The sequence below is a fragment of the Mollisia scopiformis genome, assembly GCF_001500285.1.
Source record: "Mollisia scopiformis unplaced genomic scaffold LY89scaffold_10, whole genome shotgun sequence".
Lineage (NCBI taxonomy): Eukaryota > Fungi > Ascomycota > Leotiomycetes > Helotiales > Mollisiaceae > Mollisia > Mollisia scopiformis.
This window is the reverse complement of record NW_017263590.1, coordinates 1222925-1235264: the sequence shown is the minus strand read 5'-3', so window position 1 is coordinate 1235264 and position 12340 is coordinate 1222925. Positions and strand designations below refer to the sequence as shown.

The following is a 12340-nucleotide window of genomic DNA, read 5'->3' as shown; positions in this document are numbered from 1 at the left end:
GCCAGGGGCTAATGAGCGTGGGCCACTTGGTGGCCCTTCAATGTCTGTCGAGTCGAGATAATCCTTGAGCGCCTCTTCAACGGATGCAGCCACCCATCTCCGCGATCACACAACTTCATTGTTCGTATGTCTCCTCGGACATTTCGGCATCTTTCAAGCACGATCAGAAGGCGCTTTGTAGAATTCGAAGGCCGTCTGCATATCAGCAAATGATAAGGCGCAGTATCTTACTGCAGCTTTCTATTGATCCTATACTTGGCACAGCTCTACTTCGTATTGGCTCTACACTTACTGCACTGCACTGACTTGTTCGATATCGCGACCCAAGAGGGTTATCCGGGAGTTTTAACCGTTCCAAAGCCTGCTCGTCATAAAACCTCTCAGTGGAGCTATGCAGAGGAGTGCAAGGGTGGACTAAAACAAGCTTAACCACCGTCATCTGATAGGAGGTCATGAATCAGCGTGCACAAGGGACTTTCAATCCTCATTTGTTCTTTAACAGCTTTTGTGGTCGAAGTCTTGACCCCACCTGTTTCTTACGCTGAACAAAGCAACATGACTGTGGCCCTAGTCTCCGGTCTCCGGTCAGGAAACGGAAACTAGTAAACCCCTTTCGGCCATGACCACCTATTCTACAGCAAAATAACAAGATGGAGAAGATGTTTGAGCTTTGGAGACCTTGATTCTGCGGACCGAGATGACATGGGATGTGTCAGCGGGGCAAAAGGCTTAGCAATGCGGCCCGGCCACCGCCAAGGGAAGTCGTCCTCACAGAGCTTCTGTGCAGACGCTTGGATTTAGGTCCTGTGATTCACGAGCCACGCTACATATCCTAGACTGTTCCATGAACTGACAGAAAGGGAAGCTCTGTACGGAAATAATCATTATTGGCGAGATGCTATTCAGTGACAGCTTGTCAAAGCGCTTTTGGAAGACAATACATTGCAGAGTGGGATCACATTGACCGTTGATGCATTGCATACTATTGAATAGTGACGCGGACTTAAGATATCAACGGAGATGAGATGAAGTGGATACCCCTTTCATGCTGCATTTCCAAAGAAAGAGGGTGTCGTCAAACTCTATCTTACTTCTCGGGACCGAGCAAACGATGGGTTTCCAAGGCGAGCCTGCAGGAGAGATTAGACGCAGTTGTGTTATCGGAATCTCTTCAGGTGTTCCGAATATAGGATCAAGGGGCTTCGCGACCACTAGTGCGGTTCAACAACACTGCTGCTTGACTTGATTTGTTGGAAGATATTCAGACAAAGAATCACACTCGATTTAACACAGGAGATGTTACGGAGATGACACTCCAAAGTTGTACTTCGAGAGAGATATTCAAGACTACATTATGGGTTGGGGTCAGACCTAACGCTATTTGCCATTATATTCGACATGCAGAGACCGCTTCCGCTCCAGAGGCTATCAGAAATACCACGGTCTCTTTCATCAGTACATTCAGCGTCCACGCTCTCAACCTCTTCAATCCTCATTTGCTCATTCTTTCTATCTCTCGTACACATGATAAAGATAGTTGTCTCGGTGCTGTGTGACTTGAAGAAGCTCACTGAAGCCTAGTCAGGCTTGAAGAAGTAACAATGCCATCTCAATATCGAGACGAGCGTTGAGGACGGGCAAAACCTCATTAGGAAGACAAAATCTTGTTTGTAATGGTACTTTTGTGCCCGCCACCTATTATACCATCCTCATTGTTCATACTAATAGAAGACTTTGCTACAGATGACCCATGCGACTAAAGACAACGAAGACAGCAAAGGGCCCAAGGACATACCTTTGGAGGACAGCTTAGACGGCTCGCGCAAGACACACTACAACATAGACGAAAAACAACTAAGTTTCTTGTACGCGTCAGAGGGTGCAAATTCACGAAATGTGTACACGAGACGAGGTGGAGTGTGACTCAGAAGTTGTTTCATAGTTGCTTGGAAACTCTGTTGCTTCGGGACAAGTGTCGTGCTATGGTGGGCGCTACGTATACTTTCTCTTATTCATATCAACGTACTCTTTGCAAGCAACAAGCTCCACACAGATTGGACTATAAGATAACGTTGCTCAGATTGTGTGGGATCATATGAGTGGACTAAGTCTTAAGTATAGACCAAGATCTGAGCCATAAAGCAGTGTAAGAATGACCTGAATTCCCTTCGAAGAATCTGTTTTCTTCTCAAGAGTTCTTATTCAACACGATCCTGGACTTGAAGATAGTATTTCTTATATACCGATTTCGACGGCATTGGTAAGAAGCTAAGTTAGCTAATACTTAATCTGCCAAGACTTTTGCAATTGACAACAGCTTTTCGGCTTTGGATCCTAAGCTTCATTTTTCGGCTTTAGCTTAAATCCGAACACTGACGCCATCATTGACCTCTTTCCACTTTTGCTTTTCCAAAGTACCCCGCCATCTTCGTGATCAAAACTCCAAAAAATTTCTACATCTCAGATTCCACACTTTAAAACATTGACGTTTTGTGTGTCAGCCATCAATCGTCATCATGCCTCTCACTATGTTTAAGCAACCACGAGTCATCCTGGGACTCATGACCTTTGGAAAAGATGCAGGTAGTGGCGCTCGCATTACTTCCATGGATGAGTACAACAAGATGCTTGATCACTTTCAAGCTGCTGGATACAATGAAGTTGATACAGCTCGATCATATGTTGGTGGCACGCAAGAGGCCTGGACTCGAGACGCAAAATGGAAAGACAGAGGACTCGCGCTTGCAACGAAATCATACCCCCACAAGGCTGGAACTCATGCCGCCGAAGTTATCACTGAACAGCTTAACACGAGTCTGAAAGAGCTTGGCACTGATTGTGTTGACATTTTCTATCTTCACGCTCCGGTATGGATATTGGCCGTTACATGGGGACATGACTAATGTACAATCCTAGGATCGTTCGATTCCTTTCACTGAAACTTTGGAGGCCGTTGATAAGCTCCACAAACAGTGAGTTCCGATTTAAAACATTTCTTGGCGAAACACGTGCTGATCTCATCTGCAGGGGAAAATTTGTCCAGCTTGGTATGGCCATGACTCTCGTACCAAAAGATGGATACTAACACCGCTGCAGGACTCTCAAACTTCACAGCGTTTGAAGTTGCGGAGGTTGTGATGGTACGTCAATTTCTACTCTGCCTTTTCTTCTTTATTCCAGGAGCCGAGATCTTCGGGATCATAATCGGGAGCTACTCATCAAGAAGAGGTGCTTCAACTCCTCGAATATGAGCTCCTATGCTTCCAAACCTCTGTCAAAATTGTATACTGATTTGCCTGTAGCACTGCAAATACAATAACTGGGTACGGCCCACCATATATCAAGGAATGTATAACGTAATTACGCGATCCTTGGAGCACGAGCTCATCCCCGCATGCAAGCGCTATGGCCTCTCCGTTGTGATCTACAATCCATTAGCCGGAGGATTTTTCAGCGGAAAATATCATAGCAAGGATATCCCAGCCGAGGGCAGATACTCCGATGCAGTTGGAAGGATGGGCGAAATGTACCGCAAGCGGTACTTCAAGGACTCGACATTCGAGGCCTTGAAGATCATTGAGCCGGTAGTCGAGAAACATGGCCTGACAATGGTGGAGACGGCACTTAGGTGGGTTGTCAACCACTCCGCTTTGAACGTCAAAGACGGCGATGATGGGGTCATTATTGGCGTGAGTAGCATGCAACAACTCGAGGAGAATATCAAGGATTGTCAGAAAGGTCTTTTACCGGAGGAGGTTCTCCAAGCGCTCGACAAGGCATGGAAGATTTCTCAGCCAGATACACCAAACTACTGGCACTTGGACCTGAAGTATACTTATGATACCAGAAAGGCACTCTTCGGTAGACCATAGATAGGTGCTTCTAGTACCGAAACTAGGAGATTACCCAATGTAGACAAAGAGCCGAGCCTTATCAATGTCCACCTCGCTATTGACACCTTTGTCCACGTCAGCAATGCTGCCAATCTGCCAACTTTAACTTATGTTGACATGGCGTTTAGCAGGATAAAGTTCATCATTCGTCGTTTTGAAGTTCGGAAATCCCTCCTGCTTCACAAACTCGCGAGTTGAACCGAATGAAGACAAGTTGCTACACTAATCAAAACTGAACCTCAAATTGAGAGAAATCCTTTACGCTATTCTAAATCCTAGAATCTGCACTCTTCGGAAATGTCCCATAATTCCTGGGTCATTGCAACCAACCTCCGCGATCCAAGCTAATTTAGCGAGCCCCTGAAGGAAGTTGTAGACTGCGAACCGAATGGTTCACGTACCGAACACTTTCCCATTCTTGACAGATTCTTTGAAGCAAGAAAAATTGGTCATTGAATGTCAAATATCAACGACTCGTCCTCTCCTCTCCAACACTCACTTCCTACCTGAATTTAGGCTACGAATGACACTCTTCAGCACGAAACAGTTAATATCGTTGATACAGTATATTCGTGAAGCAGTAAAATATCAGCGTCGACTCTGGTCAGATCTTGCCAGTCGAGTGCTCTGAAAGTTTGGAAGGGATTTGAGTAACATTCGAGTCCTCAAAGTCGTGACTTCAAAATAAGAATTCCTCTCCGAAACGATCGAAAGGTCTTAAGAAGTATGTCTTTATTCTGAGATTTGAAAGACAGATGAAAAGATTCTTCAACAATAATCATACGTTGTCAACCCTTCGACGCCTTTCGAACGGTCAACCGCTTTCCAGGACACAACTTATCAGGAGGAAAGTATTCGTTTCAGGCAAGAGCAACTTTGTTTATTTGGGCAGGGTCGTCCTTGCCGATGAACAAAGTTCAAATTACTGACTGCAGCCGAGCTGTAGTATAAAAGTAACCTTCTAGCTCCCTTCCCCTTCTTTTTTGCCACTTTCCGATTACTCGAATAGAATATTCGGAGACTGCCTAAGAATGTTCCAACTTAGAAATACCCTCGAGTGACACTCGGCCTTAATCTATCCGAATAACAGCCGACCATTGAGTACCCGACTAGCGACTCTGAATCCAAGGATGAAAATCACACCACATTTCGTGCCACATGTAAGTAGATGCTTTTCGATTTAATTACACCTTCCTCGCGATGCTTGAACAGTTGATGTTCAATGCTTCACAACTTTTGTTATACCCTTCAGCAACCTGGCTGATTTCTCATCGCCATCTTATGGCTGACCAGGCCAAATCTCATCTGCCAACTTCCTAACCAACTTCAACTTCGAGATCATCGCATCGTGGTCCATGTTATTTCCATCACTAAGACTAGCGAATCCGCACTGAGGACTGACACCCAACCTATTCAATGCCTCTTCCTTGGTCTCGCCAGTCCCTTGACTGATCAAGTCTGCGGCTTGATGAACCTTCTTCTTCATCTCCTCGATATCCTCCATTTTTGCAAACTTGCTGGTGACGAGACCGAGAATCACGTTCTTGCCCTTTGGCAGTTCCTTCAGAGGCTCGAATCCGCCAGCTCTCGGAGTGTCGTATTCGAGGAAGTAAGTCTTAGCGAAATTCAGTTAGATACGTTTCCAATTGGGATTTCTACCTAGCTAGCGTAGCGTCACCCACAACCCTTCCCATCTTTTATGGGGGCAAGCGCCCAAACGCCCAGCCTCGCTGCGCTCGAGATGAAACTATTCAAAACCCTTCTTTCTGTCTTTCTCTTATATATCGAGCGCAGCGAGGCTGGGCGTTTGGGGGCTTGCCCCCATAAAAGAAGATAGAGGGGTTGTCGAGGTGAGGTCACGCTGGCAAACCAAAGGGGGTTGGAGTCCAATACGTTTGAAATTGGAATATACACTCACATCGACATTAAGGTTTCGAAACAACTTGGTCGCAATGGCATCATAACCTCCTTCTGAGAAGTGTCTCCCGCCGACGAAGTTTCCACGGCAGAGATGGACGCCTACATGCATGTCTGAGGGTCGCTCCGAAAGGCAGTCATTGTATAGCTTTATGTAAGCGTCGAATAGGGCATCTGAATCCTCGCCGTCCTTCTTGAAACCTGCTAACATTTTCTCGGAACAGAAAACTACCTCAGGGTTAGCCATTGTCGCCAGCACTAGAGCAATATTCGAATACATACAAGCTAGATTGGGGTCGTCAATTTGGACATTTCGAAGTCCGTTATCATAAAGAATCTTGAGCTCTGCACGGTATGCCTTTGCGATATCCGCAAAGTACTCTGCATCAGAAGGATACACATCCTTTGGATAAGCTCTTCCGGTCTTGTAACGAAGGTGGTACCAATCGGGAGCCGCCAGGGTAAGTTTCGCTTCTTGTTGCTTGTCCTTGGGCAGCAAGTTCTTCAAGTAATTCCACTGATCAACGTAGGTACTGCCGACGTGTTTTATCTTGCCGGTGCAAAGAATAGTCTCTCCGAATTTGTGGCCACTCTCTGCGAAAGGTGCAATACTCGGGACATACATTCGGAAGATGTCGACGTCGAAATCGGTCACTTCTTCAAAGCCATCGAGGCTAGGGAAGAAGGTCCCCACTGTACGGTTGATCAGTCTGTGTTTCTCACGGCGGTTGCGAGACAACTTACAGAACATAAGCCTCCTGTATTCCCCGTCGGAGATGGCATGGTATCCAAGATCTAATTGCTCTTTGACGATATCATTGATGGAGCTGTCTTCGACTTCAGCTAGCTTCTTCTGGTCTCCTTTCTTCGCATCTAGAGCATGGCGTTCTGTCAACAGCTTCTCAGGTCTAAGCAGAGAGCCCAAATGCTCAGCTCGAAAAGGAGGACGTTGATGCAACTTGGACGACATAGCTGCTGTGAAAATCGACTTGAGATCAGCGAAGGATGGAGAAGACAATGGAGAAATGCCTTCTCGGTCCCATAAAACCTACCCCGCCATTCATAAGTGGGCGCTGCTCAGGTGCAGCTACGCCTCCCAGGGGTATCAAGTGACCTGCAAATCCTTCGGGCACCAATGAGAGAGGGATAAGGGACAGTTTTGACTCCCGAGTCAAGCTCTCTCCATACAAATGCAACGACTCGGACTAAACCTTGCTCGGAGCGCCGAGCATGTTGGAAATGACGCAGAAGACTGCCCATCTGTGGCGCTCCAAAAGACGTGTTATGCACAGTCATGCTGACTTTTGGTCGATTGAGAACCAACATTTATGGCACTTTTCAGGCAGTCTTGCAAGCTTGCAGTCTTGCCTAAGAGGATCTCAACCTGACTTCAGTCAAACGGAAAACTGAGACTGAGGGAAGGAGCGAGGGAGCAAAACGCCGATGCTCCGGGTCTAAGCCATGTCAGGCCTAGCCGATCTACCCCGCTGTGGGTATTCGTCCGTGCACCATTAGCAAAACGACCTTTGATACAACAAGTCTGAAGCACATGAAGCAATCCCCAAATTATCTTCTCTTCAGTAGAAGATTGCTCCGCAATTGGCTTCAACTTGCTACAGCAGGTGAGTTGTATTAGTTCCGTTTCTACCCTACAAACGAATGTGTAATGTTGATTCTTTGGTATGTACGACAGACCTTGGACGAAAGCAGTTCGAGATCGAATAAGACAAGACACGAAGAGAGCAATCATGGCTGAGGGAGCTTCAACGTCACTCGATGCAGATGTTATTATCAGTGGTACGATGGTTGAACAAAGTACATTAAAGGGGGGTATGCAAGCACTCGTCTCACAGGATGACGCAGCTCCGACACCAGGATCTATATGCACGATACCAAACGAGCTCCTATCACAAATTCTGGGACATTTGGATACAAAGTCTATATCTGCAGATCTCTTTGACGAGCCTCGTCTTGATATCACCCAAGCCAGCATTGCCGATCTGAAAGCCGTATCCTGCGTCTCAAGTCTTTGGAGGCAGATTGCATTTCCAATCTTGTTTAAACATGCACGATTCATTGTCCCGGAGCCAAAAGACCATCGGCCGGCAGCATTGGAGAACCAAATCAAGCCTTTCCTTGCTTTTGCTATCCAAAACTCTCTCCACACCATAACTGAAAGTTTCACACTAATAGTGCAAGACGCAAACGTCTCTAGCATTGGACAAAATCCACTCGATCGATTCTCATCCTTTTGGATATCAATATTTGATATCCTTGATCCTCTGGAACTGCTCGTTGCTGCTCCTCCAGAAGTCTTGGGTGCACTTGCTGCTTGCTTCATGATTCTTGGGCAATCGTGGCAGTTTCGTACTCCTTGCCGTAAGTTTCGATTTTCTTGACATTCCATCCTTCGTTTCATACCAAAGGATCTGCAGTTGCAGACTCATCCTTAGTGTTTGTGTATCTCGCTGTTCACAAAACTTGCTCAGTCTACTCAATCAGCAACTTTGCTAACTTGAGTTCCCACTATACAGAGTATCTTCAGTTGAAGCAATCTAAGCCGTCACCAACAAGTCAACTCAAGACTGAAGATAATTTCATCCGAGCTCAGAAACTTCTAGAGTCCCAGATCAGAGAAGCTAATGATACTGGCAATTTCGGTCCTCCTGCTGGTCAAGCACCGAGGAATATTGGTGGATCAATATGGCCGGACAATCCGAACAACGCAGAGGCTGAAGAGATTGCTTTCCCAGCACGTGCAGAACGCTCTACCCTCCTGCAAGGCCGTCCTTGGTCTAAACTCCTTCTCAACGAAGGCTCATCAATCCGTGCTTACGCTTCTTACGAATGGTGGATGAGAAGTCCTCCATCGGTAAGAAAGCGTCCTCTATAGTATGCCATTTCTTTAACACTATATCAGATTCTTTCAGATCTTGTTGGTGCCGACTTCGACAATCAGAAAGCCTTGATAAGCCCAACGGTCCGAGATTTCTCATATATTGGGATTTTCCCCTTCGCAAAACATTTCAGAGATCTCGTCAAGTTCCTTCCAAGACTAGATCGCCTTTACACCCAATTCGTACCCCGCAATCAGATTCTTCAAGATCCGATCCGGATGGCTCAAGTTGAAGCAACTGATCTATGGTCGGAGAGGAACACAGCCTACTCTTACCTGATGGAACAACTTTTCAACGCGCCTCCCATCGGCAGTTACAAGTACCTCAGAGAGTTCGAATCCGGCGATGCTGCTGATAAAGATGCGTGGAACATGGCGGTACAGTATGTTCAGCGTATGAACGGAGAATGGAAGGTCGAGAAAGAGGGTGTATTCGTCAGAGATCTTGCGGTTATTGGGCCGGAATCGGACACTGGTGATAACTCTTTATTGTCCGTCTGATGAATAGTACTTAGAAACAGTGCTGACGACCGAAAAGTCAGGGAGCCCTAATTAGATGGAGTTTTAATGGAACGATGAAGCTTCCAGTGTCCTCGTATTCGCTGTACAATATGGGATAGGATTGATGGATTAATGTATGATGACTGTGTGCGATTAGAAATGTAAAATTGAGTAGAAATAGTTACCTGCATGTTCCACGATTCCTGGGTCATTGAAATTGTTTAAATGATTCACGAAATGGAAAATATCGCCAGCTATCAGAGTTATTTATCCAAACTGAGTGTGAATTTAGCTTCACGCTTGCGATACCAATAACCAATCATATCACGATCGTGTACACCGCCTAGATTCTGCCAAAGCCATTAATATCAAGACATCGCAACAACCAGACCAACTTAATATGTAGACACGATGTCGAAAAAGTCCGTGAAAGGCGAGTACATTGAGACCGTAAGTACTATCATTCGTTACTCTTCCTCTTCCTCTCAAACAAACACGCCTTCTTTTCGTCCTCTGCTTCCATTCAGCCCATCAACTAACCCCCCCTCTCAGGATACAGGAAACAAAGTCTCTCGACGTTCCCAGATCATCGGCACAACGAACATCATTCTCGGCGGAAAGACGGTGATCCAGGCCGAAGTCATCATTCGTGGAGATCTGCTGCGAACATATCCTACCAGTACTGCAGGCGAGAAGCAAGGGAACCCCGTTGCGGTTGCCATTGGGAGGTACTGTTTCTTCAGTCGAGGATGTGAGTTGAGACCGCCTGGGAAATTGTATAAGGGGTATGTTTCTCCTAGCCCATCTTGGCAAGAGGATATGGGGATGGAGAACCACAAAGCTAACTTGGACAAACAGGCAATTCTCCCACTATCCCTTGAAGATTACAGACCATGTCTTCATTGGCCCGGGCTCCATTGTCGAAGCAGCACTCATCGGTAGCCACGTCAACATCGGCGCAAACTGCGTAGTCGGCAAGTTCGCTATTATTAAGGACTATGTTAGGATTCTAGATGGGACGGTCGTACCGCCCAACATGGTTATACCTAGCTTTTCGATCGTGGCTGGCCGGCCGGGGAGAGTTGTGGGTGAGATCGCGGAGGGAGAGGTGGATGGGATGGACTTGAGGGAGGTTTATAGGGCGGTGGGCAACCACTGAATTTGGAGATGGCACAGGATGATACCCAGCTTGGCCTTGAATGTGCTTGTCATTCGAAGACAGCATGGAAACATTGAGGAGATATGGACACAGCAGGCGCAATGATACCCCGTTATGCACATTCATGTTAACATGTGTTCCTTTATATGATGATAATATGTCTTCCTTTCTGGTTATCAACTTCTAGCTTGAGGGGGCTTAGCTAGACAACCTCTCGCTCAAGGACATCACCAGTAAGTCAATAGTCCGTAATCATTTCTCCTTTTCAACAAAACCCTGACTTCAAAAAGCCCCTTCCTCAATTCCTCTACCTAAAGATCCAAATCACAATCCCCACCCCGCTCTCCCACCCCACCAAGCAACTCCAGCAACAACCACCACCCCAACTACACTCGGCGCAACCTGCAACGCACTCAACCACCACGGCTGATAATAAACACACTCGACATTATTCCCATCCAGATCCAGCACATACGCCGCATAGTACCCTTTCGTATACTGCGTTCTCTCGCCTGGAGGACCATTATCTTTTCCTCCTACTTTCCTATAATCCTATCAGTCCAACAAAATCTTCCAAAATCAAAGGATATAACCTCACAGAGCAGCCTCATAAAACTCCCTAACAACCCTCTTACTGCTGCCTTTAAACGCAACATGCATACCATTCCCTTTCTCTCCGTCTTTCATCTCGGGACATTGATGGAGCCAGAAATCAGGGCCGTCGTACTTGACTGTCATCCCCACGGCGCGTTCGAGATTCATGAAGACGTCGTAGCCGAGTGGGTTGAGGGCCGAGAGATAGAACGCTGTTGAGGCTGGGAGCGAGGTTACCGGGAGGGAGACGTGGGCTAGAGGCATTTTGTTGTTTACTCGTGTTCGTGGAGCTGAGACAGAAGTTTGAACAGAAAAAAAAAGAGCGAGTAACAAAACACGAAAGGCGGGGAAGGCAAAACGCGTCGTCACATGAATAAGCAAAACAGGTGGACTGATATCTAAGACATGGCTTGCTGCAACCACTCCCCAAAAGGGAAGTGAGAGGCTGAGACAAACGACAAGTCGGAATTCCTCAGCTTTGCTGGTTGCTCGTATGGCTTACCGTGTGACTTGAGCTTTAAAGAAGATCAAACATGGTAGTCGATGGATGAGAATTGTTGCAAATCGCAGTTTGTGTAACAGGAAGTGAATGGTTGCTGAATTTCGTGACTTAGAAAGTGAAAACAACTTTGCTCATTGTGTGCTTAGGATAAGATAGCGAGCACAAAAAAAACAAAAAAAACATTGATATAAAAAATAGAACTGAAAAACAAAAACTTCAGGAGCAAGCGCAGTCGTGTAGCGGTTGCTCCCTATCAAACCAAGCCTGGTTATTCTCGTCGCCCTTTCCCGCTGCCAAACCAGGTTTGATCTTAACCACCGAGCCTGATGGTCGCCTTCACTGGATGTTGGTATGAACAAAAATTGCTTATTTTAATCTATAAGACCCTTTGGCGGAATTAGCCTAGCTCAGCCTTGCACCATCTGAATAGTTACCTACGTAGGTATGTGCTTAGCGAAGAAGGAACGTTTGCCAGCTAGTGGCTCTCAAGAGTAAGTGAATAGGAGGAAATTTCTCGCTGTGGAGACTTCCATGAGGAAGTCTCTCGATCTATTATGTCTGCTGTGGAGCATTGTCTATCATCTTGAAACCAAGTTGTATCAATGAACGCCATAATCCAAATGCACCGTGTCCATCTAACGTTCTAATCAAAGCTTCGTCATAACCAAAACTCCATCGCTTGCTTTGCCAACAATCCTCAATGCCCCCGTCTAAAGATAGTACAGCACCGTTCTGTAAACCGATCATAACCTGAAATAATACACCAAACACTCTTTAAAAGCTGAACAATCCACTTCTTCTCTTTCCGAAAGGGTATACAATGAGGGCGCTAAGAAACAATCCAACTGTTATACCAATGGCGACTTGAATCATGCTAA

General features: G+C 46.2%; 6 protein-coding genes across 6 annotated transcripts; 4 read left to right on the top strand and 2 right to left on the bottom strand.

The window, feature by feature from the left end:
* Positions 1 to 2395: 2395 nt before the first annotated feature.
* Positions 2396 to 3162, top strand: LY89DRAFT_45909 (Aldo/keto reductase). Its single transcript, XM_018207670.1, has 2 exons — positions 2396 to 2867; positions 2917 to 3162. Exons 1-2 carry the CDS (start codon positions 2517 to 2519, stop codon positions 2974 to 2976), a joined length of 411 nt encoding a protein of 136 aa, XP_018072683.1. The 5' UTR covers positions 2396 to 2516; the 3' UTR covers positions 2977 to 3162.
* LY89DRAFT_45920 (Aldo/keto reductase) lies at positions 2977 to 3942 on the top strand. The gene is made up of 2 exons (XM_018207671.1): positions 2977 to 3140; positions 3303 to 3942. The coding sequence occupies exons 1-2, from the start codon at positions 3075 to 3077 to the stop codon at positions 3870 to 3872; spliced, it is 636 nt and encodes a 211-aa protein (XP_018072682.1). The 5' UTR covers positions 2977 to 3074; the 3' UTR covers positions 3873 to 3942.
* Positions 3943 to 5172: 1230 nt separating this feature from the next.
* On the bottom strand, positions 5173 to 6780 carry LY89DRAFT_733005 (UROD/MetE-like protein; the record flags this gene model as incomplete). The annotated part of the gene is made up of 4 exons (XM_018219750.1): positions 5173 to 5508; positions 5812 to 6038; positions 6093 to 6503; positions 6555 to 6780. The coding sequence occupies 4 exons, from the start codon at positions 6778 to 6780 to the stop codon at positions 5173 to 5175; spliced, it is 1200 nt and encodes a 399-aa protein (XP_018072681.1).
* A 565-nt stretch (positions 6781 to 7345) lies between these two features.
* On the top strand, positions 7346 to 9207 carry LY89DRAFT_615017 (uncharacterized protein; the record flags this gene model as incomplete). The annotated part of the gene is made up of 3 exons (XM_018210709.2): positions 7346 to 8189; positions 8345 to 8682; positions 8731 to 9207. The coding sequence occupies exons 1-3, from the start codon at positions 7493 to 7495 to the stop codon at positions 9205 to 9207; spliced, it is 1512 nt and encodes a 503-aa protein (XP_018072680.1). The 5' UTR covers positions 7346 to 7492.
* Positions 9208 to 9618: 411 nt separating this feature from the next.
* Positions 9619 to 10366, top strand: LY89DRAFT_696676 (dynactin; the record flags this gene model as incomplete). Its single annotated transcript, XM_018216849.1, has 3 exons — positions 9619 to 9657; positions 9760 to 9992; positions 10066 to 10366. 3 exons carry the CDS (start codon positions 9619 to 9621, stop codon positions 10364 to 10366), a joined length of 573 nt encoding a protein of 190 aa, XP_018072679.1.
* On the bottom strand, positions 10337 to 11224 carry LY89DRAFT_781393 (uncharacterized protein; the record flags this gene model as incomplete). The annotated part of the gene is made up of 2 exons (XM_018222479.1): positions 10337 to 10910; positions 10965 to 11224. 2 exons carry the CDS (start codon positions 11222 to 11224, stop codon positions 10691 to 10693), a joined length of 480 nt encoding a protein of 159 aa, XP_018072678.1. The 3' UTR covers positions 10337 to 10690.
* Positions 11225 to 12340: the final 1116 nt, after the last annotated feature.